At 34.8% G+C, this 27,033-nt stretch overlaps 5 protein-coding genes across 5 annotated transcripts; 1 reads left to right on the top strand and 4 right to left on the bottom strand.

The window, feature by feature from the left end:
• Nucleotides 1–319: 319 nt before the first annotated feature.
• Nucleotides 320–2,658, bottom strand: LOC103976134 (cytochrome P450 704C1). The gene is made up of 6 exons (XM_009391336.2): nucleotides 2,097–2,658; nucleotides 1,787–2,002; nucleotides 1,429–1,716; nucleotides 1,022–1,357; nucleotides 737–940; nucleotides 320–655 (listed from the first exon to the last, which is right to left on the bottom strand). Exons 1-6 carry the CDS (start codon nucleotides 2,415–2,417, stop codon nucleotides 455–457), a joined length of 1,566 nt encoding a protein of 521 aa, XP_009389611.2. The 5' UTR covers nucleotides 2,418–2,658; the 3' UTR covers nucleotides 320–454.
• A 2,799-nt stretch (nucleotides 2,659–5,457) lies between these two features.
• On the top strand, nucleotides 5,458–7,683 carry LOC135655767 (cytochrome P450 704C1-like). Its single transcript, XM_065175780.1, has 6 exons — nucleotides 5,458–5,890; nucleotides 5,985–6,200; nucleotides 6,271–6,558; nucleotides 6,630–6,965; nucleotides 7,047–7,250; nucleotides 7,332–7,683. The coding sequence occupies exons 1-6, from the start codon at nucleotides 5,570–5,572 to the stop codon at nucleotides 7,530–7,532; spliced, it is 1,566 nt and encodes a 521-aa protein (XP_065031852.1). The 5' UTR covers nucleotides 5,458–5,569; the 3' UTR covers nucleotides 7,533–7,683.
• Nucleotides 7,684–11,162: 3,479 nt separating this feature from the next.
• On the bottom strand, nucleotides 11,163–13,294 carry LOC135672538 (cytochrome P450 704C1-like). The gene is made up of 6 exons (XM_065181030.1): nucleotides 12,892–13,294; nucleotides 12,582–12,797; nucleotides 12,224–12,511; nucleotides 11,817–12,152; nucleotides 11,532–11,735; nucleotides 11,163–11,450 (listed from the first exon to the last, which is right to left on the bottom strand). Exons 1-6 carry the CDS (start codon nucleotides 13,210–13,212, stop codon nucleotides 11,250–11,252), a joined length of 1,566 nt encoding a protein of 521 aa, XP_065037102.1. The 5' UTR covers nucleotides 13,213–13,294; the 3' UTR covers nucleotides 11,163–11,249.
• A 3,050-nt stretch (nucleotides 13,295–16,344) lies between these two features.
• On the bottom strand, nucleotides 16,345–17,423 carry LOC135672537 (glutathione S-transferase U18-like). The gene is made up of 2 exons (XM_065181029.1): nucleotides 17,050–17,423; nucleotides 16,345–16,937 (listed from the first exon to the last, which is right to left on the bottom strand). The coding sequence occupies exons 1-2, from the start codon at nucleotides 17,365–17,367 to the stop codon at nucleotides 16,572–16,574; spliced, it is 684 nt and encodes a 227-aa protein (XP_065037101.1). The 5' UTR covers nucleotides 17,368–17,423; the 3' UTR covers nucleotides 16,345–16,571.
• Nucleotides 17,424–25,482: 8,059 nt separating this feature from the next.
• LOC103976162 (CDGSH iron-sulfur domain-containing protein NEET) lies at nucleotides 25,483–26,184 on the bottom strand. The gene is made up of 2 exons (XM_009391370.3): nucleotides 25,847–26,184; nucleotides 25,483–25,776 (listed from the first exon to the last, which is right to left on the bottom strand). The coding sequence occupies exons 1-2, from the start codon at nucleotides 26,080–26,082 to the stop codon at nucleotides 25,677–25,679; spliced, it is 336 nt and encodes a 111-aa protein (XP_009389645.2). The 5' UTR covers nucleotides 26,083–26,184; the 3' UTR covers nucleotides 25,483–25,676.
• Nucleotides 26,185–27,033: the final 849 nt, after the last annotated feature.

Raw genomic sequence — 27,033 nt, 5'->3', positions numbered from 1 at the left:
TTTGAGGGCTTCGATAATTAATATGCCCCCCAAGCCCTGAGGGAATGGTGGGAGAATGGAGGTAAAATCCCTTTTACGTTCTTCTAACCGATGGTTCATCTATTTCTTCTATCCAACCTGCAGGCTCCCGTTTCCTTCTTAAAGCTGCAGATGGTGAATTCCTTTTATTAGGGGGCAACTGCTGCAAGACATCGAGCCCCTTAATGGCAGAAGCCAATGCTCTTTTGGAGGAACTGAAGGCAATCCAGGACCTGCACTTGCTTGGAGGGCTTCGATAATTAATATGGCCCCCCCAAGCCCTGAGGGAATGGTGGGAGAGTGGAGGTAAAAATCCAGGACTTCCAGTCCTGGATCACCAAGTTTCATTTCCTAAATATTTATAGATGCATGAGAGGTTCATGCTCCTTCGGTAGAGACTACATTAAATAACGACATAAAGCATGATTTAAGCATACTAATCTGCGTTCAAGCAACCTTGTCTGTGAAGAGCAGCGAGATGGAGTCCTCCATAAATTTGAAGAGTGAGCATGGTCCTTGATCTCACTGTGCTCATCTCTTCCCACATCTTGAATTTAAAGAAGCACAGTAGTGTAGCAGCAAAGATCTTCATCTGCCTATACGCGAACTCCTTTCCAAGACAGATGCGAGGGCCAGCCTGCAATACCACGAGCATCCAAAGAATCAATCACTTTCAGATCGACTTATCCAGCTAATTGCAGGTTTTTGGTTGCCTCACCTGGAAAGCAGGGAACTTGAAGGGGCTTTCTGGCACAAATACACCGTCACCGTTGAGCCATCTCTCTGGCCGGAAATCCTCTGCATCCTCACCCCACAAGAACTGCATTCTTCCCATAGGATAAGGTTGGTAAATCACCAAGTCTCCTTTCTTGACGTCGAATCCATCTGGTAATGTGTCCTCCGAGAAGCAATGCTTGACATCCTATGATGACACATGTGAGTCAGTAAGCAAGCACCGAGTGCCAACAAGGATCGACCAGCATATTAGCTTCAGATAGTTCACCAGTGGAACTGCAGGGTACAGCCTGAGAGTCTCGGTCAGAGATGCGTGAAGGTACTGCATCTCGTTGAGGGCTTCCTCGGTTAGGCTTGCGACGAATTCGTCGACGGTCACTTCGCCTTTTATCTTGGTTGCTTCTCTCACCTCTTGTGCTACTTTTTCTTGTACATTGGGATGCTTGCATAGCATATAGAAGAACCATGAAAGAGTCCCTGCCGTGGTGTCCCTTCCCGCAATCACAAAGTTGAGTATGATGTCTCTCAAGTACTTGTAGCTCATGTCATCAGGATTTTTCTCTCGTTCTATTAGAAATCTCGACAAAATGTCTTCTTTTTCCATCTGCCATGAAGAAAATATGATCAGTATGTAGAACCTCCTGTTTCAAGATGTCAATGCCAGGTGTGACTTACGAATCCGGTTTCTCGTTGAGACAATTGCTCAATCTTTGTATCGATCAATTTGTACACAAAATCATCGATCGATTTGAGGCTCTTCTTCATCTTGGCTTCTGAGCCAATGTTGAGGAACCTCTTGACCTTCCAAAAGACATCAAAAAACCGGAGCACTATTTGAGCGCTTGCATCGTCGAACGCCTTGGCAAAAGTTCTCCCCTCTTCAGTCGATCCGGTCAACGTATCCAACTCCACACCAAACCCAACTTCACATATGGAATCTAACGTCGACTTCATGAGCAAATCCTGAAGAGAGATTAAGGAATGGTCAAGCTCGGCCAGGTTAGGACGGCAGCATGTTCTAAGTCTCGCTTACTTGGATGTCGATCATTTCATTAGAGCTCGCAGCGTTTGAGATTATCTTAGCAAGTCTGGCAGCAGTGCTTCTGAACACCACACTGCTGTTGTTCTTCAACACCTTTGTGGAAAATTCGAAGCTCGCTAGTTTTCTCTGATGGCGCCACTTCTCACCATCCACCGCAAAGATTCCATCGCCAAAGAAGTCGCACATAATATCGTAAGTAAAGCTCCCCTGCAAAGAAGGTGACGTTCATCGAGCAATTCTCTATTCCCTATATCTCACACATCTCAGAAAAAGCCTTTTAGTTGGGAGATGATTGAAGTACCTTCCCATAGTTTGCAAAGTTGATTTTGAGGATGTGCTCGACGTTGGCAGGGTCGACAGTGAAAACATAGTTGCAGAAGGGGGTGAGGATCCTGAAGGTCCTGTACTTGCGGGAGAGGTCGGTTTGGAAATCTGCCAATCGACTGAGGTTTAGCAATTGGTGGAATACTGTTCCTGCGATGGGTGGGTAATTTGGCTTCCTTCGGTGAACACTTGACGAGCAGCGCCGCAGCAATCGTCTCAGGAGGAAGAGTGCCAGCATCACGCTGGCAGCAGTGAGAGCTGGGAAGACGGGAGATGGGAAACTGGAGAAAAAGTCCATGAATCCCGATCGATGATAATGGGATAGATAAGAATGTTTTACAGATATTCTTTTGTCGGTAGATTGCAATATGAAGATGCATTGCAAAGAAGGGCAATCTTATCAACTGACAATAAATGTACTTGCATACTTTGCCTACCACCCAAAAGGCATCTAGATGTGGAGAAAGAGCTGAGATTTTTAGTTGTAGTGACCCTGAGACCGACACATAAATCCTATCCGAGTGCCGTGCGCATTCGAGTTCTTAGTTTAATCATCCCCTCCGAGTTGACGATGGGCTGCGTGCGGATTCGACTTCATCTCCCCGCCGCCCCCCGCACTCCCCCCCGCCCCCACCCGCCCCCCGAGTCGACGATGGGCGGAAGAATCGCTTCCACTTACAAAAGATGCCACTAAACTTACTCTACCACGAAATGGTGACGTTTCCTTCTGACATCCTAACCTTAGAAGTGGTCAAATAAGGTGGAATCCTTTCGTCTTACTCCGCCATGAATTAATGCTTGATAATTTTTTTTAGTTATAGTTGATCTGGATATTACTTTACAAATGCTCCTGATACTATGCTAATAATTTTTATTTATTTTCTCAAATTATCCCATGATATCCTCTAAAATCATAAGATTTCCATGAGATAATTTTTTATTTATTTATTTTTAAAAATTATTTTATATTTATTCATATAATTATATTTCATATTAATTATATATCTTGGTCATACAAAATTTTTTATAAGAATATATATAATATGTATTTATTTTGAATATATATTAAAAATATTAGAAAGATAAATTTGTATGTAGTGTTTCAATGAAAATTTTAAAATACAATCTTACCAAACAACACTTACATCAATATATATTTAAAATATAATTTTTATTTATTGTTTGCTGAGCCATTTCACAAGTACACATCCAATCAAATTTGTTTCTCTAAATATACATTAAAAATATAAATGTATTCCTAAACACAACTTACGATTAACAAGTCTCTTCATAAAATTATTATTTTTATTTAAAAATTATGATTAGTTTGATCATTAACCTGCTTATGTGTTAAGTTCATCTGAGGATGGCTTTGAAGATATACACATCTTAAGATAATTTTTATATAAAAATAAATTTTATCTGTTAGTAATCTTTGGCATCTTTGGAGACATCCAATAAAATTATTTCTTCTTTTAGTTCTGTATCCTCTCAATTCTATACTAATTATTGGTTTTATTTGTCTCATCAATTATTCATTCGCCTATTTATCACTTCTTAATCATACATAACACGGTCTTGCTTTTTTTTTTATTTGGGAAGGTTCCTATCATATATTTATTTTTATGCAAATTTATATTCTATATCTTTTTTTAGACTTCAAGTTACATATCTTTGCAGCTTATCCATGAAAAGTTTATGCAAAAACCTGAGCAATCAAACGATAACGTGTAGAAAATTATTCTTACTAAATTACTATTTATTTATCTGAACAAGTGATTTCATCAATATCTAGGTCAAACAATTTTGTAAGCCATTTTTTTTGGCTTATTTTGATAAATCACATCCATTCATTTTTGTGTTTTATGTTTATATATACATTAATTAGTTTCATTATCAAAATATGAGATTCAACACATCCTATATAAAAGTTAATTAATCCAAACAATGAATTCATTAGTTTATTAGAAAATGATTGAGTTGATAAAAATCATTTTTTCTTGGAAAAGAAAATTATATTACTTAAGCATGTGTTACAAATTTAAGAGTTAATCGATCACAAAAGGAAGGCTGTGATCTATCAAAATGAGCCAAAAAAATGGCTTACAAAATTGTTTGACCTAGATATTAATAAAATCACTTGTCCATATAAATAAATAGTAATTTAGTAAGAATAATTTTTTACACTTTATTGTTTGATTGCTCATTTTTTTGCATTATACTTTTCATGGATAAGCTGCAATAAGGTGAAGTCTAAAAAAAAAAAGAATATAAATTTGCATAAAGATATGATAGGAACCTTTCAAAAAAAAGAAAGATAAATAGACGAATGAATAATTAATGAGACAAATAGAACCAATAATTAGACCTGGACTAGTATAGAATTGAGAAGATAAATTTTATTTTTATATAAAAATTATATTAAGATGTGTATATCTTCAAAGTCATCTTCAGATGAACTTAGAATGATCAAACTAATCATATTTTTCAAATAAAAATAATAATTTTATGAAGAGACTTGTTAATCGTAGGGTGTGTTCAGGAATATATTTATATTTTTAATGTATATTTAGAGAAAAAAATTTGAGTAAATGTGTACTTGTGTAATATCTTGAATGTTTGGTAAATAATAAATAAAAATTATATTTTTAAATGTATATTGATGTAAGTGTTGCTTGGTAAGATTGTATTTTAAAATTTCATTGAATACTATACTATATAACAAATTTACTCTTCTAATATTTTTAATATATATTCAAAAGTGAATACTTACATATATATATATATAATCTTATAAAAAATTTCGTATGACCTAGATATATAATAAATATAAAATAATTTTTATAAATAAATAAAATTTCATTTCATGACAATCTTATGATTTTAGAGGATATTATGGGATAATTTGAGAAATGAAAAAAAAATTATTAGCATAGTATCAAGAGAATTTGTAAAGTAACATCTAGATCAAATATAATTTTAAAAAATATCAAACATTATTTGACCACTTTTAAGGTAGGCAGTCGGAACGAAACACATCATTTCGTGGTGGGATCACTTCAGAAGATTTATCATACATTCTGTGTGTCTCGTTGCGAGGACGTACGGTAGCATCTTTGGTAAGCTTCTGATGCTGGAAGCGAGTCTTACGCCCATCGGCGACTCAGGAGGGGGAAGGGGGTGGGTGGGATCCTTAAACTATGAACTCGTTGAATGCGCACGGCACCCGAATAGGATTTATGTGTCCGTCTCAGGGCCACGGTATGGGGCCAAAAGCTACGACTAAAAATCTCAACTCTTTCTCCATATCTTCACGGGTTTTTGTGGTAGGCAAAGTATCCAAGAACATTTATTGCCACTTGTTCAGATTGCCCATCTTTACGAAGCATCTTCTATCAACAAAAGAAGATCTCTCATTCTTGTCTCTCCCAATCTCATCGATCGGGATTCATGGACTTCCTCTCAAGTTTCCCTTCTCCCGTCTTCCCAGCTCTCGCTGCTGCCAGTGTGATGCTGGCACTCTTCCTCCTGAGACCATTGCTGCAGCGCTGCTCATCAAGTGTTCACCGAAGGAAGCCAAATTATCCACCCGTCGCAGGAACAGTATTCCACCAATTGCTAAACCTCCGTCAATTGGCAGATTTCCAAACCGACCTCTCTCGCAAGTACAGGACCTTCAGGATCCTCACCCCCTTCTGCAACTATGTGTACACTGTCGACCCTGCCAACGTCGAGCACATCCTCAAAACCAACTTTGCAAACTATGGGAAGGTACTTCAATCATCTCCCAACTAAAAGGCTTCTACTGAGATGTGTGAGATATAGGGAATAGAGAATTGCCCGATGAACGTCACCTTCTTTGCAGGGGAGCTTTACTTACGATCTTATGTGCGACTTCTTTGGCGATGGGATCTTTGCGGTGGATGATGAGAAGTGGCGCCATCAGAGAAAACTAGCGAGCTTCGAATTTTCCACAAAGGTGCTGAGGGACAGCAGCAGTGTGGTGTTCAGAAGCACTGCTGCCAGACTTGCTAAGATAATCTCAAACGCTGCGAGCTCTAATGAAATGATCGAGATCCAAGTAAGCGAGACTTAGAACATGCTGCCGTCCTAACCTTGCCGAGATTGACCATTCCTTCATCTCTCTTCAGGATTTGCTCATGAAGTCGACGTTAGATTCCATATGTAAAGTTGGGTTTGGTGTGGAGTTGGATACGTTGACCGGATCGAGTGAAGAGGGGAGAACTTTTGCCAAGGCGTTCGACGATGCTAGCGCTCAAATAATGCTCCGGTTTCTTGATGTCTTTTGGAAGGTCAAGAGGTTCCTCAACATTGGCTCAGAAGCCAAGATGAAGAAGAACCTCAAATCGATCGATGATTTTGTGTATAAATTGATCGATACAAAGATTGAGCAATTGTCTCAACGAGAAACCGGATTCGTAAGTCACACCTGGCATTGACATCTTGAAACAGGAGGTTCTACATACTGACCATATCTTCTTCATGGCAGATGGAAAAAGGAGACATCTTGTCGAGATTTCTAATCGAACGAGAGAAAAATCCTGATGACATGAGCTACAAGTACTTGAGAGACATCATACTCAACTTTGTGATTGCAGGAAGAGACACCACGGCAGGGACTCTTTCATGGTTCTTCTATATGCTATGCAAGCATCCCAGTGTACAAGAAAAAGTAGCACAAGAGGTGAGAGAAGCAACCAAGATAAAAGGCGAAGTGACCATCGACGAATTCGTCGCAAGCCTAACCGAGGGAGCCCTCAACGAGATGCAGTACCTTCACGCATCTCTGACCGAGACTCTCAGGCTGTACCCTGCAGTTCCACTGGTGAACTATCTGAAGCTAATATGATGGTCGATCCTTGTTAGCACTCGGTGCCTACTTACTGACTCACATGTGTCATCATAGGATGTCAAGCATTGCTTCTCGGATGACACATTACCAGATGGATTCGACGTCAAGAAAGGAGACTTGGTAAACTATCAACCTTATCCTATGGGAAGAATGCAGTTCTTGTGGGGTGAGGATGCAGAGGATTTCCGACCAGAGCGATGGCTCAACAGTGACGGCGTATTTGTGCCAGAAAGCCCCTTCAAGTTCCCTGCTTTCCAGGTGAGGCAACCAAAAACCTGCAATTAGCTGGATAAGTCGAACTGAAGGTGATTGATTCTTTGGATGCTCGTGGTATTGTAGGCTGGCCCTCGCATCTGTCTTGGAAAGGAGTTCGCGTACAGGCAGATGAAGATCCTTGCTGCTACACTATTGTGCTTCTTTAAATTCAAGATGTGGGAAGACATGAACACTGTGAGATACAGGACCATGATCACTCTTCAAATTTATGGAGGACTCCATCTCGCTGCTCGTCACAGACAAGGTTACTTGAACGCAGATTAGTATGCTTAAATCATGCTTTATGTTGTTATTTAATATAGCCTTCACCGAAAAAGCATGAACCTCTTATGCATCTTTAAATATTGAGGAAATGAAACTTGGTGATCCAGGACTGGAAGTCCTACTTCTATAAATATTAAGTTATGATGATTCATTTGGATCCTTTCCCTTCCTAGAAACATAAAATCTCAGCCAAAGTAATCGAGAATAAACAGCCATACTAAATTACAAATTCGGACTCCGACACCATGTCTATCATGTGATAGGGGAACTCATCCTCTTTCGACATACCAGCGTAATGTGTTAGGTTCCGTCGCCCCACTACTGTGGCATCTTCCAACAACAAAGTCGAGAGGGGATCGACACAATCTTCATTCTCATTTCCTTCCTCTTTGGGTTTCATGCAATCCATCTCAAGTTTGTAATCTCTCATCTTTTTAGATAGCTCTTATAGTCGTAATCATAATTGTAACATTTTATCTACCGAAATAACTGTTTATGTGATGGTCATTAGTTCAGAAAAAGAAAAAGTTAGATTACCCACCAATTGCAGGAACCATCTTTCATGAGTTCCTAAACCTCCATAGGCTGATGGATTTTTTACATCGACCTCTTTCGTAAGTACAAAACTTCTAGGACGTTCACCCCTTTCTGTAACTATATCAATACTAACAACTCTGTCAAGTACATCCTCGTCTACACCGGGGGTGAATAAATCATTATGATATTATATTTCTAGGGTTATAGTTATTTTGATTGAGATACCTAACTCGTATAGATTATTTAAAGTGTTTTTAAGTAGGTTTACTATGTCTTTGTTACGGTGGCATGAATATTATAATGAGTTAATTTTTACTTTTTATTTGGGTGATATTATTTCTAAATTATTATAAATATTTATTTTAATCCTAATATGATATTTCAAATGGTTTATAGTGTATTTTAATTTTATTTAACTTATTCATAATCTTTTTAAGTATATTTTATAATATTTTTGTTATGATGATAATAAAAAATATAACATATAGGAAAAGTACACTGACAGATAGTTTAAATAATTTTTAAAAGAAAATAATGTTTGAAAAACACAAAAAGGAGAGTGTCTTTTCAGAAAGAAAAAAAAAATCTGGTCAAGAGAAATCACCCAAAAAATTTTATTGGCAATGAAGCCTCGAGCCTTCACAAGTACGCAGAGAGCCAATGACAACAGGGCGGTCAAATGACGATAGCCATGGCGACATCTCTCCAATAAGGTATATCCCTCATCATATACACCACGAAGTCTATCGTCAAGAAGAATATAAAACAAAAGAGGCGATCAGAACTATTGGCAGAATCAGATCCAACTGCTCTCTTTGATCCTTGTCCTTCTAAAAGGCAAAGCTCGATTCAGATACTGTTGTGGAGATCGCATGGCAGAAACCGATGAGGAGGTGAAGTTGATAGGATAATGGGCAAGCCCATTCGTGATGAGGGTAAGGATTGCTCTAAGGTGCGGAGTATGAGTTCCTTCAGGAGGAGCAGGGCAGCAAGAGGGAGCGTCTATTAGAGTCCGATCCTGTGTACAAGAAGATCCCCGTTCTGATCCATAATGGCCGACCTATCTGCGAGTCCATGGTCATCGTCGACTACATCGATGAAGTATGGAACAGACGGGCTTCTCTCCTCCCTTCCGACCCCTACGACCGCGCCAATGCTCGCTTCTGGACCGCTTATATAGACGACAATGTAATCTACTTGTTTGCTTAAGCTTGGTTGTAATAGCTTGCTTGAAGTCTGGTCTAAGTTTCTTGCGTCCGTCTCGAAGGAAAAGAGTTCTTCGGTGGCGACAACATCTCAAAGACGTCGGGTTCGGTGGGATGGGCGTGATGAAAATAATAGAAGATAAGAATAATTATTGAAGAAACTTTATTGAAGAAGTGAAAAAACTTAAATACAGCATGTTCCTCTCCTATTTATATAGATCAAGAGAAAAGATTTTCCTTAACATGATTTTCCTTATCAGAATAGAGAGATACCCGGCAAGATGGTGCTTCATTAGTAGAGCAAGAGCAGATCGCTGTTGCTACTGCGATTGCTGTTGCTGTGAAACAACAACGGCATTGGTCGTTGGCCGAATGCAAGAGCGAAACTTCGCTTTTCTCATTACTCTAATACCATGATGAAAATAATAGAAGATAAGAACAATTATTGAAGATGCTTTATTGAAGAAATGAAAAAGCTTAAATATATTAACATGTCGCTCTCTTCCTCAACAGAACAGAGAGATTTCCTCGTATAGTTAAAAAATCTTAAGCTAGTACAACACAGTGATTCAAGCCATGCGGAAAGCAACTCTTGGCCTGCTCGTTTAAGGCCAAGATTAGTGTATGTCGTTGCTGTCGTAGTAGGGGTAATAAGAGGAATTGCTAATTAGACTATATCACGACCATAATGTGTTGGGAAAAAAAAGGAAAACCCTTTTTTTTAAATCACGATAAAATAGATTAAAATTTTGACTATAGAATAATGGATTACAAATTTTACCTCTTTATCTTAATCAGAGGATAACAAATATCATGTGAAAAATAAATATTTAGATGAATTTCAAGAAATCAAGAAAACAAATAAGTAAAAAAACTTACAAATCTATATTAATCAATTCATACAATCTAGTGTTGGGATCAACACACAAGAAAACTATATTTGTTATCCTCTGATTATAATGCCAATAAAAATTGTTGGGCGATTTCTCTAGACCTTTTTTTTTTTTTTTTTTTCTGAAAAGACAATCTTCTTTTGTTTTTGTAAACATTGTTTTTTAATTTAAAAAAATTAAACTATCTGTCAATGTACTTTTCCTATTAGTTATATTTTTTACGACCATCGTAATAAAAATATTATAAAATATACTTCAAAAAATATGAATAAGTTAAATAAAATCAAAATATATTATAAGCCATTTGATATATAATATTAGGATTCAAATAAATATTTATAGTAATTTAAAAATAATATAACCCGAATAGACAACAAAGACATGATAAAACTTACTTAAAAATACTATACACTATGTAAATGAACTATTTATTTCGATCAAATCAATTACAAGCCTAGAAATATGACAATGAAAGAAACATAATATAATGTTACTTATAATGTTTTTGAAACTCTATAATATTTTCAGTACCTCAATAGAAATACCATAGATACTATTTAAAAATACTATAAATGAATCAAATAAAAATTCTATAATTGTTTAAAACTAATAAAAAAATTAGCAGAAAGAATTAGTAAGGAATATTTTGGATATTTTTGAATTAAGAATACTGTTTAAGAAGAAATAAGATAAGAACGCTTTAAACAAAAAAAAATTATAGAAAAATCACTCAAAATTATTTTAGTTATTATTTTTATTTGGGAAAATTTAAAATTTTGGGTTTTGGTGCCTGTCTTTCCTTTTTTTTTTCTCTCAGTATAATCTGCATATCACTCCAAATATTTTAAATAGCTTCCGTCCAATAAATTATGCTTGACTACACCAATCCTGATTAAAAATATATAAAATTTAAATGCTTAAAATTTTTATTATTATAATATAAATACTTCAAAGACTATAGAAAGGGTTGAAGTCATCAAGTCAAGAAGTTCATTTCCAAAATATTTATAGATGCATGAGAGGTTCATGCTCCTTCGGTAGAGACTACATTAAATAACAACATAAAGCATGATTTAAGCACACTAATCTGCGTTCAAGCAACCTTGTCTGTGAAGAGCAGCGAGATGGAGTCCTCCATAAATTTGAAGAGTGAGCATGGTCCTTGATCTCACTGTGCTCATCTCTTCCCACATCTTGAATTTAAAGAAGCACAGTAGTGTAGCAGCAAAGATCTTCATCTGCCTGTACGCGAACTCCTTTCCAAGACAGATGCGAGGGCCAGCCTGCAATACCACGAGTATCCAAAGAATCAATCACCTTCAGATCGACTTATCCAGCTAATTGCAGGTTTTTGGTGGCCTCACCTGGAAAGCAGGGAACTTGAAGGGGCTTCCTGGCACAAATACACCGTCACCGTTGAGCCATCTCTCTGGCCGGAAATCCTCTGCATCCTCACCCCACAAGAACTGCATTCTTCCCATAGGATAAGGCTGGTAAGTCACCAAGTCTCCTTTCTTGACGTCGAATCCATCTGGTAATGTGTCCTCCGAGAAGCAATGCTTGACATCCTATGATGACACATGTGAGTCAGTAAGCAAGCACTGAGTGCCAACAAGGATCGGCCAGCATATTAGCTTCAGATAGTTCACCAGTGGAACTGCAGGGTACAGCCTGAGAGTCTCGGTCAGAGATGCGTGAAGGTACTGCATCTCGTTGAGGGCTTCCTCGGTTAGGCTTGCGACGAATTCGTCGACGGTCACTTCGCCCTTTATCTTGGTTGCTTCTCTCACCTCTTGTGCTACTTTTTCTTGTACATTGGGATGCTTGCATAGCATATAGAAGAACCATGAAAGAGTCCCTGCCGTGGTGTCCCTTCCCGCAATCACAAAGTTGAGTATGATGTCTCTCAAGTACTTGTAGCTCATGTCATCAGGATTTTTCTCTCGTTCGATTAGAAATCTCGACAAAATGTCTTCTTTTTCCATCTGCCATGAAGAAAATATGATCAGTATGTAGAACCTCCTGTTTCAAGATGTCAATGCCAGGTGTGACTTACGAATCCGGTTTCTCGTTGAGACAATTGCTCAATCTTTGTATCGATCAATTTGTACACAAAATCATCGATCGATTTGAGGCTCTTCTTCATCTTGGCTTCTGAGCCAATGTTGAGGAACCTCTTGACCTTCCAAAAGACATCCAAAAAACGGAGCACTATTTGAGCGCTTGCATCGTCGAACGCCTTGGCAAAAGTTCTCCCCTCTTCAGTCGATCCGGTCAACGTATCCAACTCCACACCAAACCCAACTTCACATATGGAATCTAACGTCGACTTCATGAGCAAATCCTGAAGAGAGATTAAGGAATGGTCAAGCTCGGCCAGGTTAGGACGGCAGCATGTTCTAAGTATCGCTTACTTGGATCTCGATCATTTCATTAGATCTCGCAGCGTTTGAGATTATCTTAGCAAGTCTGGCAGCAGTGCTTCTGAACACCACACTGCTGTTGTTCCTCAACACCTTTGTGGAAAATTCGAAGCTCGCTAGTTTTCTCTGATGGCTCCACTTCTCACCATCCACCGCAAAGATCCCATCGCCAAAGAAGTCGCACACAACATCGTATATAAAGCCCCCCTGCAAAGAAGGTAACGCTCGTCGAGCAATTCTCTATTCCCTATACGTCACACATCTCAGAAAAAGCCTTTTAGTTGGGAGATGATTGAAGTACCTTCCCATAGTTTGCAAAGTTGATTTTGAGGATGTGCTCGACGTTGGCAGGGTCGACAGTGAAAACATAGTTGCAGAAGGGGGTGAGGATCCTGAAGGTCCTGTACTTGCGGGAGAGGTCGGTTTGGAAATCTGTCAATCGACTGAGGTTTAGCAATTGGTGGAATACTGTTCCTGCGATGGGTGGGTAATTTGGCTTCGTTCGGTGAACACTCGACGAGCAGTGGTGCAGCAATGGTCTCAGGAGGAAGAGTGCCAGCATCACAGTGGCAGCAGCGAGAGCTGGGAAGACGGGAGAAGGGAAACTTGAGAGGAAGTCCATGAATCCCGATCGATGATAATGGGATAGATAAGAATGAGAGATCTTCTTCTGTTGATAGATTGCAGCATGAAGATGCTTTGTAAAGATGGGCAATCTGAACAAGTGACAATAAATGTACTTTCAGAGATGTCGCCATGGCTATCGTCCTGTTGTCATTGGCTCTCTGCGTACTTGTGAAGGCTTGAGGCTTCATTGTCAATAAAATTTTTTGGATGATTTCTCTTGACCAGATTTTTTTTTTTCTTTCTGAAAAGACACTCTCCTTTTTGTGTTTTTCAAATATTATTTTCTTTTAAAAAATATTTAAACTATCTGTCACTGTACTTTTTCTTTAAAAAATATTTAAAATTTATTTATCTTCTCTACACTTTATTGTTTGATTGCTCATTTTTTTTGCATTATACTTTTCATGGATAAGCTGCAAAGATATATAAGGTGAAGTCTAAAAAAAGATATAGAATATAAATTTGCGTAAAGATATGATAGGAACCTTTCCAAAAAAAAAAAAACACTTATGTATGATTAAGAAGTGATAAATAGTCGAAGTAATAATTGATGAGACAAATAGAACCAATAATTAGATCTGAACCTTGCGAGGATAAAATTTATTTTGATATAAAAATTATATTAAGATGTGTATATCTTCAAAGTCATCTTCAGATGAACTTAACATATAACCAAGTAAATGATCAAACTAATCATAATTTTTAAATAACAATAATTTTATGAAGAGACTTGTTAATCATACGGTGTGTTCAAGAATATATTTATATTTTTAATATATATTTAGAGAAAAAAATTGAGTAAATGTGTACTTGTGTAATATCTTGAATGTTTGATAATTAATAAATAAAAATTATATTTTTAAATGTATGTTGATGTAAGTGTTGCTTGGTAAGATTGTATTTTAAAATTTCATTGAATACTATATAACAAATTTACACTTCTAATATTTTTAATATATATATATATATATATATATATATTCAAAAGTGAATACTTACACACACACACACATATATAAATATATATATATATATATACATATTAATCTTATTAAAAATTTTCGTATGACCTAGATATATAATAAATATAAAATATAATTATATGAATAAATAGAAAAAAATTATAAATAAATAAAATTTCATCTCATGATAATCTTATGATTTTAGAGGATATTATGGGATAATTTGATAAAAAAAAAAAAAGCATAGTATCAAGAGCATTTGTAAAGTAGCATCTAGATCAAATATAATTTAAAAAAATATCAAACATTAATTCATCACGGAGTAAGAAGAAAGTATTCCGCGTTATTTGACCACTTTTAATGTAGGCAGTCGGCACGAAACATCATCATTTTGTGGTGGGGTCAGTTCAGAAGATATTACGTACATTTTGTGTCTTGTTGTGAGGACATACGGCAGCATCTCTGGTAAGCTTCAGATGCTGGAAGCGAGTCAAACGCCCATCGTCGACTCACGAGGGCGAGGGGGTTGGGCGGGAAGATTAAACAGTCCCTCAGCAGTGTGGTGTTCTGAACACCACACTGCTGAATTATCTTAGCACGTCTGGCAGCAGTGCTTCTGAACACCACACTGCTGCCAGACTTGCTAAGATAATTCAGCAGTGTGGTGTTCAGAAGCACTGCTGCCAGACTTGGTAAGATAATCTCAAACGCTGCGAGCTCTAATGAAATGATCGAGATCCAAGTAAGCGAGACTTAGAACATGCTGCCGTCCTAACCTGGCCGAGCTTGATCATTCCTTAATCTCTCTTCAGGATTTGCTCATGAAGTCGACGTTACATTCCATATGTGAAGTTTATTCAACGGAGTCCAAATCTATAGAGGACTACCCTATCTAATGGATATTGATATCTTTGCTATACTGATAGCAAATTAATAAATAAATATTAACTACAACCATATATATATATATATATATATATATATATATATATATATATATATATATATATATATATATATATATATATATATATATATATATATATATATATATATATATATATATATATATATATATATATATATATATAAGTTATTAATCTTACAAGAATATATGTTCTAAATTCAAATTTCAAGATTGAAACAAAAATCACTGATTTTTGAAGGATATTAAATCTCATGAGAAATTAATTTCCCTACCACTTTCATTTTGGATCATATTGTTCGTTTATCATCAATCACTTAATAAGATATTTTTTATTGATAGAAAAAATATTCATCTTCGATCAGAGCTCAACACATAGCATCTTGAGTCAAACAAAAGCTCTCAATCATCGAACTGGTCACACCAGCAGCATTCATTGAAAAGAAAATATTTTAAGAATATTATTTTCCCCATGAATATTCCTTCTCTAACCAAAGAAAATCAACTATGAAAGATAAATCAAATCATGATTATCGAGATCTTATCCTTTTCATCTTCTCATAGTTCTAATTCACATCAGGATCTTAATTAGCATCGGAAGAAACTCGTCGAGAATTCATTCTATCAGACACTTGAATACACTCCAGGCGAATCGGAAGGCTCGTAGCATATGAGTGAAAACCAAGTCAAGCTAGTCACACATTCGATATCTTTCCATATCACTTGTGTATTTCTATTTTTGTCAAAAAAAATTGTCTCAATGGTTATTACCTTTTGTGGGTTGATCTAAAATTGCATTGCCACTAAATTCAAATTTTCATCCAATACTTTATGATTGATAGCGAGTTGTAAAATTTTGCATGTCTTTGAAACTGAACCTTTCGAAATTTGCATTGCTCTGTTTGTGACAGCCATTACGAACTGAAACTATGGCTCCAAATTAGCGTTCAAATCATGATCTTAATAAATGATCCCATCTTGGACTGTCCAAGCCGCAAAAAGATCTTCCAAATGGTGCTGTTCATAGTCTTTAGTCTTGGCTGGTGTTTGGTTGAAATGATATCACATAGCTCACGATTAATCTCCTTGATATGGATTTGGACTGTTCACAAGAAGAAGACAACAAAGCCTTTGTCAGCCGATTTAATTATTGCGCGGTCTCAGTATGATTAGTCGTTCATGTAGTAGATGAGTTTTATCTAATGAATGGCAATTCAACCACTCAATTGTGCCCAAAATATAACATATTAGAGAATGGTCGATCTATTGCACGACATCTAAAATATAACAATTGTCAACTTTTTTTAAAGAGTTTTTTCACCCTCTTCTAAAGTTCAAAAATCCAACACGCATCTTATTCCATCACACAAACACACACACACACACAAACATATATATATATATATATATATATATATATATATATATATATAGAGAGAGAGAGAGAGAGAGAGAGAGAGGGGTAATTCAGACAGTAGGGACGCCGTCATTCATCGATCGGATCATTTCGATGTACTCCTCGGCGTCTGCCAAAACTTCCTTCACAGCGTCTTGCTTGCTGAAACGCTCCGCCCATCCCACCAACAGAGGAACCTTCTTCTCGTCAAAAATCTCCACATTGCTCAGCTTCTCCCCCGCCTTCAGCGGTCCCAAGAAGCTCCCCAGTGCGATGTCCAAGTAGCCAATGGCGTCCCCTCCGAAGAAGTCCTTCCCTTGGCTGCACTGTTTGAAGGCCTCTTCCAGCGTCTGAAGAATTTCTGCTGCTCGCCCTGCTGCTTCCTTGGCCGCCTCCTTGCCCGCAGCCATTAACATGCCCCAGATCGTAATAAGTAGCTGCAGAAACCCACGAAAGTTAGCATGCTGAATCGCTCATCTCAATTGAAACCGGTTATTAGCAACGGAGAGAGAGAGAGAGAGAGAGAGAGAGAGAGAGAGAGAGAGAGACGTTGTTATCGAGGTAGGTGACCCAGAAGCGAGCGATGGCGCGGTCGTAGGGGTGGGAAGGGAGGATGGACGGGTTGCGGGGCCAAATGTCGTCGATGTGCTGAAGGATGATCATGGACTCGCAGATGGGTTTGCCATGGTGGATGAGGACAGGGATCTTCTTGTACACAGGGTTGGACTCGAGCAGGATCTCGCTCTTCTGCCCAAAAATCTCCACCGTCACGAACTCGTACGCTACTTCCTTGAGGTTCAAGGCGATCCTCACCCTGGTGGAGAAGGGGCTCAACCTTCTCCCCAGCAACTTCACCTCCTCCGCCATTTGCTCTGTACTAGTTGTTTACAGCACGAGCTTCTGGTGGATGCCCTTCACTGCTACTCACTTGTGGTCGACATATATAGGTGCATGCATGCCGCCGTCCACGTATCAAAGACATCCATTCTCCTACGACGTCCACATACTTCGATTTTACTTGGGCGGCCGTGGAAATCAGGGAGCGACGACTCGTCACGGTGATGTCGTACACGGCAAGCCATAGACTGTTGACTCACATGTCCTATTGTCACTGTCGCAGTTAAGTTGGAAACTAAGGTTCATTCATCGAAAGCACGTTTCGTCATCTTAATTTGTTCCTCGATTGAGCAATTACTTTCCGTTATGTTAATTGTTAACTGTCGATTGACCAATGGCTGCTCAGTCAACTTCCGTTGCTGTTGACTGCGTCCGGTGGCTTTAGGACCCGCAAGGTCGAGTTCCGTTTCTAAAATGAACGACCCTCATGTAACAGTTGAGGGGTGTATTGGGAATCCCCGTCAAATCGGATAAGGATTGCAGCTTGTAGGATTTTCTTTTTAATATTCAAAATTAACTTATCTGTTTATATATGAACTTTAATTAAATTTGGGATATATATAATGATATAAACTTCAATTAAATATTCTTCCGATTCTAAGATCTGAAGTCTGTTAAAAAAAAAAAGACAGAATGAAAATATGATGAAATTAATAATTAAATTATCTCATATAGCTATATTTTTAGATGAAATTAAGCGTACTTTATCAGTTGTTAAGTTGGAGTAACATTCTTATAATCCATGGATAGAAAGGAATCAATTTCACCCACGTTTGATAATATGATCCTGGACATTGTCAAACATTAAGATGTCGAAGGTGCAACATCCGCAAGACAGTATGAGTTGAGATGGGCAAAGAAGCATCCAATGAGTAATACATGGACCATAATTGATTAGCATAAAGTTATAATATATAAAAATTAATTTAATATCAAAATATAAATTTAGTTTATAAAAAAAATATTAAAATATATTTCTTTTGATTTTTTTTAGAATATCTTTATTTAATTCGAAGAACATATTCCATAATTCGATTTATGGAACACACCAACATTGATCTACAAAGAGAACTTGGTATTCTCATCTCTTCCTATCTTTCGTAGGATCATTTTGAGCGATAGATGAGATAAGAGGGTTTAGGAGAAGTGATCAGGTCTATAATAAGTGATTAGGAGATTTTTTTCTTCCTTCCTATTGATCAATGACCATAATCAGAATCCCATCAAAGCTATAATATATCTTATCAAATTAAATAAGATCACATAATATAGTATTCTCTTATTTGATCTATTAATTGGTAAAATATAAAAATAATTTTATATGCTCATGAGTTTTAAAATAAGTTAATAAGTAGAATAAGTATAATAATACTTCATTAAGTTTAACTAAAAATAAAAGTCATAATGGTTGTATATCATTAATATGAATATATTCTATCTCCCACAACACTATTAATTTTTACTAATGTAATCTATAATGAACCTTATAATTTATCTTATTAAGATAATCTTATTATCACATTCAATCATAATTTATATATACATAAATATAAATAAGATAGGAGAATAGATAACTTTAAATAAATAAAAAATATTAATAATAATTTTTACTTAAATATATATCACCAAATCTTGTATGTATTGCTCACTAAGTCTCATTTTAAGAATATATTCTTTACATATTTTATATTATAAAATTTTAATAAATGGGTTAACAATTCTCAAAGTAGTATTTTGATTCTAATTAATACTTGTTTGTATTCTCTTTTTCTTATCATCAAGTACTTTATCTCAATATACTTAAAACTACTAAAGTAATTGTTATTGTTAAAGAAGAAATTTCATAATCATAAAGCTTAATCAATGACCTAAATTTTTTATTATTGATGAAGTAATAAATAACTATTTTATACATTTTCAAGAAATTACTCATCTATCTAATATGAATATAAATTTTAAAGTGGATTTCCTACTATCAAAATAATTTATAAAATTAGCATTTGAATATCTCATCTCTTCAAGTTGATTTGACTCTTGTATATAAGCTTCTAGTCCTTCATTTCTTGTAGATATATCATTCATTTTATTTATAATTTTTTTTCTTATATTCTATTCCCAGGTTGCTCTGTTATCTATCTAGGATTCGAACTATAAAATTAATATTTTATCTCATATAGGTTTAAGTATATAATAGACTTTCAACTATACATGTATAAGTAATATCCTTCATGTAATTCTTTTTTAAGTCATTCTTATGACAATAGCTTTGATTGAATTTTTTACTTTTGGTAAAAGGTATATTATTGAGGTTGGATACTAAAATTTTCTAAATCTTGATTAATATATTCTTTCTAAAATAGTCTTAGTAATTCTTGATATTTATCACTAAATACTTTAATGCTAATAATATAAGTTACCTTATTCATATCAACCATCTTAAAATTTATGATAAGAAATATCTTGATTTTATGCAATAAACCAAAATTACTTTTAATAAGCTAAATATAATTCATATATAAGATCAATATAATAAAGTTATTCAAACTAACATTCGAGTATGTATACTAATGAATAATATTTTTCTTAAATTTAAAAAATAATAGTATTATGAAACTTTATATATCATTACCTAGAAACTTGTTTAAAGTCAAATAAATTTCTTAAGTTTGTAAGACTAACTTTTCTCTTTTTTTAAGAAATACTTTTTTCTTATCTAGATCTTTATTTAAAAATGCTATTTTTATTTTTATTTGATATAACTTATGATTATAATAAGCTACTAATACCATGATGAGTCCTTTTTAGAAACTAGAGAAAAGATCCTATTATAGTCGATGCATTCATTTTAAGAAAAACCTTTGGCCACGAATTTAACTTTATATCATTCGATATTATCCATTAAGTCATATTTTATATTAAAGACCTATTTACAATAAACTTTTTTATAGTTATTAAATAATTTAATAAGTTCCTAGGCATCATTTTGATTTGTCAACTTTAACTTTTCAATTATTATATTGTATCACCTTTTAGAATCATTATTTTTTATAACTTATGAAAATAATGAGAGGTTCCTTTTGATTCATGTATAATAATATGTTTTCTCTTGAATAGGAAATAATAAAGGAGCCTAAACATGTATCTCCTCTATATCAAAATTAATCTTTCAAGATTTTTTACTCCCATTAATTTTTTTATTTTCTAATAATCTTATATTACCATACTCTATTAGAATAATAAAATATATATTACTTGATTTTTTTAATAACTAATAAAATATCCTAAACTAGTTCTTGATTGAATTTTTTTTTTTCATATGAATTAAACTCTTATCTTTGTAGGATAATCTCAAATATGTATATATCTCAAACTATGTTTCCTACAAGTTTATAACCTAAATAGAGTTTATAGAACTAACTTATGTTTCCTACAAGTTTATAACCTAAATAGAGTTTATAGAACTAACTTAAGAAATCAATTCAAAATATACACAGCTATCATAAAAGCTCAACCCACATTGACTCAAGTATTGAATAATAATTCATTATTCTTTTAGTCATATCTATAAAAATATAATTTTACCTTTTAGTAATATTATTGTGTTGTGACACATCTGAAAAGATATATTGAGCATAAATACATTATCTTTCTAAGAATATAGTAAAATGGTTAAGATTCTAACCTGGCTCATTATATTTACCATGGAATTCGTTACCTATTTCAGAATTATACCCGTAGCATAGGTTATCATTTTCACTTTTTGACAATTCCTTATAATGACGAAACTTTTATATTTTTTTGACTTTTGGGTTAAAAAAATCTCTGTATATTATTGATAACATATGTCGAAGCACTAGAATCAATCTATTAAATATTAAAAAAAACCTTTGTAATATTTGATTTAAAACATATAAATACCTAAGTTTCTTTTTTTTTACCAAGTCTTGTGTTCAATACAGTCCTTCTCCACATATCTTTTCTTGCCACAAAAACATTTTACTGTGAAGATCTTCTTTCCATTAACCTACTTAGTATTTTCAAGCCCGATAAATTTATTTGGTGGATAATATTTGAACATTTTTATTTATTACTAACTCCTTAAGTAGTAGCTAAAATAATATGAGATTTTTTTTACCTTCTAGTCCTAACAAATTTATTTGGTGGATAATGTTTTAACCTTCTTTTCTTATTACTAGCTCCTTGAGTAATAATTAAATTATTATATGATTTTTCTTACCTTGACTTTAATTCTTCTTAAATACACATACTAGTCAGCTTATTTGAGTCTCATTTATCCTCATTTATATTATATTAAATATTAAATGGACCAAACTAAAGAAAAAAAAAATAAAAATAAATTACACAAGAAAAGCCTCATCCATATTCATGTTTAATATTTTAAGTTTCATAGTCTTGTCAATTATATTATTGAGGATGTGATCTTAAATCCCTTGAGTGTCATCTAACTAAGTCATAATCAGTTTTTTTATTAATGTATCAGTTAATGATTTATTAGTAGATTTAAACCTGTCTTTAATGGTCCTCAAATATTTCTGTGTACTAGTTATAGTTGATAATAAAGTCTTGATGTTATTTACAATTGTCATTCTTATAAACATTAGAATGAATATATTAAATCTTTTCAAAACATTCATTTCATTAAAAATTTATTTCATAGTGCTTTCTTTAGTTAAGCTCGAAGATTTTTTAACAAGCAATACTTAGTTAAGATCTAATACACTAAGTGTAAACTGCATATGCTTTAATTATTCTAAATAATTTGAACAAAAAAAGTATAGAGATATTAAAAGCATGAGAATACATTAAATGAAGTATCATTGTAAAATAGAAATTAACATTAAACATATTTCACAATGAAGTATCATTATAAAATATTATCCATATTTTACATTTGAATAAATATTAATATATCTAATATTCACTTAAGATTATTTATGGACTAATATTATCCTTGTGGAATAGTATTACTTCATTTGAGTTTATAATCCTAAAGTACAAGGAAATCCTAAACAACAAGGATATCCTAAATGGTATCATCCTACCTTATCACATAATTAATGGAAATAAATTCTCTTTTGATATTATCTAAATATCCTAATTATGTGTATCATTATAAATATTATTATATGAATATTATTTAAAACTAATTATTTAATATAATTTTATAAGTTATTAGTTCATGACACTTTGATCGATACAATACTAATACAATAATATAAAATATAGTTTAAGATGTATTATAAATAATAAAATATTTATTATAATTCATACCTCATAAGTCTATTATCCTAAGCTAACTTGATAGTTAGTAGTCAGATAAAATTTAAGAATATAAGCCATAAATAATATTTACTAAATTTTTATTAAGTTATTTGATGTATAAATAATTTAATAATAATAAAATAATAATTATAATAATTATTGAACACTAATCAATATTAAAAAAATTCTTATGATAGTTATAACCATGATTAAATATAAATAATACCTTTATGTAAAAAAATATTATTTCATAATTTTAAATATATACACATCAAAAACTATATTAAAATCCAAGAATGATAATTGAAATTTAATTATCACAAGAATTTTTTTTTACTAATATGTCATATAAGAAAAAATTATAATATATATTTTTAAATTCTATAAAAGATGAAAAAAATCAATCAATCCTAATTAATTGGATAGCCTAAATTGAGCTACAACCAAATGAGCAATCAACCTAAGTTGGGCCCAACAACCAATGCAATCAATCAAATTAGTCAAAATTAAGGTTGAATGAGGTCAAAATTAGGGCTCAAAATTACAATCAAGGTAACATCCAAATTTAGGGTTAAAATCACACTAGGATTAATTTGGGTTAAAATTGAAGTTGATGGACGCAAAAATCGATCAAATTAGATTTTAGCATAGTTAAAATCTAGAGGCCCAAATCAAAAAATTTCAAATCAGATTAAAAGTCAAAATTTATCAAAATCCCTATAACTATTACGATCACACACTCTTCATCTACGATTAATATCCATCGTTGACCAACGTTGCCCGATGATATAGTAGTGTCATCGCTTGTCGACCACCGTGCATAACCACCATAGTAGCATGATGTAACCCACTAATCGTCACTATTGCACAACATCCATATCACGATGTCTTCTTTGGTCGACAACCACCAATCTAATGGCCGACATTGTTGATCCATACACCACCACCTTTGCTGAATTCTTCCATCACAGACACTGCAGCAATATATGAGTCACAACTTAGGCTTGATGGGCTAATTGTCCTATCAACTTCATTTGACTCAAACCACTGGTCAAAATGCTTAACATAAAATTTATAGTAGTATACTCATCAAAAAAGTCAATCTTAATCTAGCCCACTTCTAATATGGAACTAATCAAGGTGTCACAATCTCCTCCACTCAAGAGATTGACGTCCTCGTCAAGATTCAATATAGCCCAGATCAAACCCTAATATGGTCCATCTGAGACGTAAACCAATGATGGCTTCATGTCGTGATGAGTCATCTGACTCCATCCATAGGTAACCCTTTCCTACTCGAGCCTCTTTATCATCCCCAAATACTAAGTCAGCTCTGATACCAAATATCACAACCCAAATCTGCTGGGCTAATTACTATATCAATTTTATTTAACCTAAACCACTTATCAAAAGGCTTAAGTTAAAATTTATAGTAGTAGACTTATCAAACAAGTTAATTTTTATCTAAGCTACTTGTGATGTAGGATTAATCGATGTGTTACACTATTGAACACAATGCCACTATTGCATGTGCAAGCGCTATATAGGGCATGGTCGGTTGTTGCCCTCCATAACGATATCACTCTTCCATCACTATCGACTATCGATAGTAGTTGTCGTTGCCCATTGCAACCATGGTCTAGTGCAAGGCCTACAATATCGTACTCAATAGAGTGGTCTCACTTTTACTTCCCCACCATGGATAGTCACTACATAGCAACAGCTCTTAACAAGAACGACAACCACAATAGGCAATAGGTTGTTGATGGTCGTCAACGAAACTGAGAATGCCTTTTCATTCACGGCTTCCCAGTGTATGTGAGGAACCTTGTAAAACTCGTAACCTAACAAGAGAATAGATTTACATACTCAAATGAGTCGCATGAAAACAAACAGATCATCACATAAGCATAATAGAAATACCCTTTTAATAATAAGAGGAATAGATCTTTTACAAAATATCTAATATTTTTACGATCTAAGTTAATTTTAATTTCAAACATGTAGCTCTAATACCTAAGTATAAAATTATAATTATGTATTTATGAGAAATAAATTTAATGTCAGTATATGAAATTAGATAATAATAAGATTAAAATACATACCTTTCGTTATTATTCAGAATATCTTTATTTAATTCATAGATTATACTTCTATAGTTAGATCCATAGAATACAGTAGTATTATCTTCTTCTATTTTTATATCTTTTATAGGACTAAAGGGAGACAAGAATAAATCACTTATTTTATCATTCATAAGATGTCTTGTCTATTTACATGCGAGAACAAAATGTTTAGGATAAACAATTAGGAGAGTCACTTCCATCAAACATCTCATAGGGAATTCTAACATATTTCCTTTTTATTAATTGATCGTTAAATCTTGTCGAACTTTTTTTTTGTTGACTAATAATCATAATCAAAATTTTATAGAGTTATAATATATCTTATCTAATTAAATAGTATCGCATAATATATAATCTAGTGTGATTAACCATACGATTTGTACGACAGACTTTTTCCTCGCTTATCATATTGTGAGGTTAACAGTACTGCTACTATTCATTTTTTGAGCTTCAATCTATAATTTAACACAATCACTCTTTCGTAGAAAGGAACACAATCTTTCTCCATTTCTGCTTCGGAATTCGTAGATCTCCAGCAATCGAAGATGGATTGGGTTTTAATAGGAACAGAATATAAAATAAACCAGCGATCATTAACAAAACACATCGATAAGTTGGGAGAAAAGCATCCTCCAACTCAAGCAACTTAGAGTATAATCACCAACGCTGCACGAAGTTGCACTACATTACAAGAAGCATATATTGATCTCTCCAAAACAAAGACGAACAAACTTAACATAAGCAGCGGAAGGAATCGTATGAATTGAGCATCCAACAAAGTCACCTGCTCCAATACAATTATACTCTTTGGCTCTGATTCAAGTGAAAGCATTCATTCAGCACGAGGTTTTCAAGGATCGGACTTCTGCGTTATTTCTTGAGAAGCAGCGGCCCAACGTTGTCGCCGGTAGCTTTGTTGTGCTTCACATGGCTGCCGTCGCAGAGAGGGAACGTGCCCGATCTCCAGCACCTGGCACATCCAAAGCCAATGAGCTACAAACCACGCCATCGAAGGCGACGACAGGGGATTTTAGACGTACCGGCAATACGCGGTGAGGGGCTTGGAGAGCTCGGAGACGACGACGGAGTCGACGACCTTCTCCTCGTTCTTGCGGACGTCAGGGTTGATCCCCACGCCCTCCGCGCGCACCGCGACGGTGGAGGAGCCGCGGCGGAGAGGGGCCGCCGCTGGGACGCGGTTCCGGTGGAGGACCTCCACGGACGACTGGCTGTAGGAGAGTCGAGCCCCGGCGGCAATCACCACGGAATACCCCATCTCTCTGCCTGTTGGTTTCGCCGTCCACGGCCGGTCGATCTTCCTCCTGTAGCTGTGAATGGTAGGTGGGGATTGAGGATAGTATCGTTGCCTGTGACGCGGTTGTGTGGAGAGCACGAGCTATGGGAGGATTGACACGATTGAGGAGGTTTGGAAGGCGGACGTAATGACACGTAATATTATTATTATTATTAAAATAATATCCGATTTGGTTCACACGTGCATGCTATCCTCTAAATATCTCTTCAAATAATTATTTAGACCAACAGTTTGGAATTGGGATTGGTAGATCTGACATGTTTTGATTTGAATGGAGACTAAACCGGATCGATCAATGGTTCAATGATTTCGAACTTAATATCTGATTATTCAATATACATATTATCTTCTACATTCTACTGCAAAAGGCAAGTAAAACAGCGAGACTTAAAGAATATACTGGCACAAGCACACACTATTTGGGTAGAGGGAAAAGATCATAGACGAGGCAAAAAAGCATGAGAGATGAGGAACCACATAAACATAGACATTGAATCATTCTCTGTTACTTAGTTTCTTGTGGCTTTGCCAATATCCCGATGCCAAAAAGAAGCAGTTTTCCTGCAAGTTGAAATTGTTTGAGTAACATTCAAGTGGTGGAAAACAAATTCACTATTTAGCAGTATGTTGGAAGATGAAGAGTCCATCTCAAATCAAAAGGACTCTGAGAGTAGATGCAATGAAACCTCCTACACAATAAAAAAGTATGCTAACGATAAGGTATTTCATGTACCACAAAGTGTTTAGGCAATAATATAATGGAAGAATGTGATTGCTCCAGGGAGAATATTGACAGATGATGAATCTGGATACCTTTCTTTAGGCTTCCCATCCCACTCAAAGAAGCTGAAATTACAAGCCCTTGACTGCTTTCAAGCTTCAACCATCTTAGGTTTGCCAGTTTTCTCTTGA

Source organism: Musa acuminata, chromosome BXJ1-4, assembly GCF_036884655.1.
Source record: "Musa acuminata AAA Group cultivar baxijiao chromosome BXJ1-4, Cavendish_Baxijiao_AAA, whole genome shotgun sequence".
In the NCBI taxonomy this organism is placed as follows: Eukaryota; Viridiplantae; Streptophyta; class Magnoliopsida; order Zingiberales; family Musaceae; genus Musa; species Musa acuminata.
Note: the sequence above shows the minus strand (reverse complement) of the source record. Positions and strands in the feature narration are given on the sequence as shown.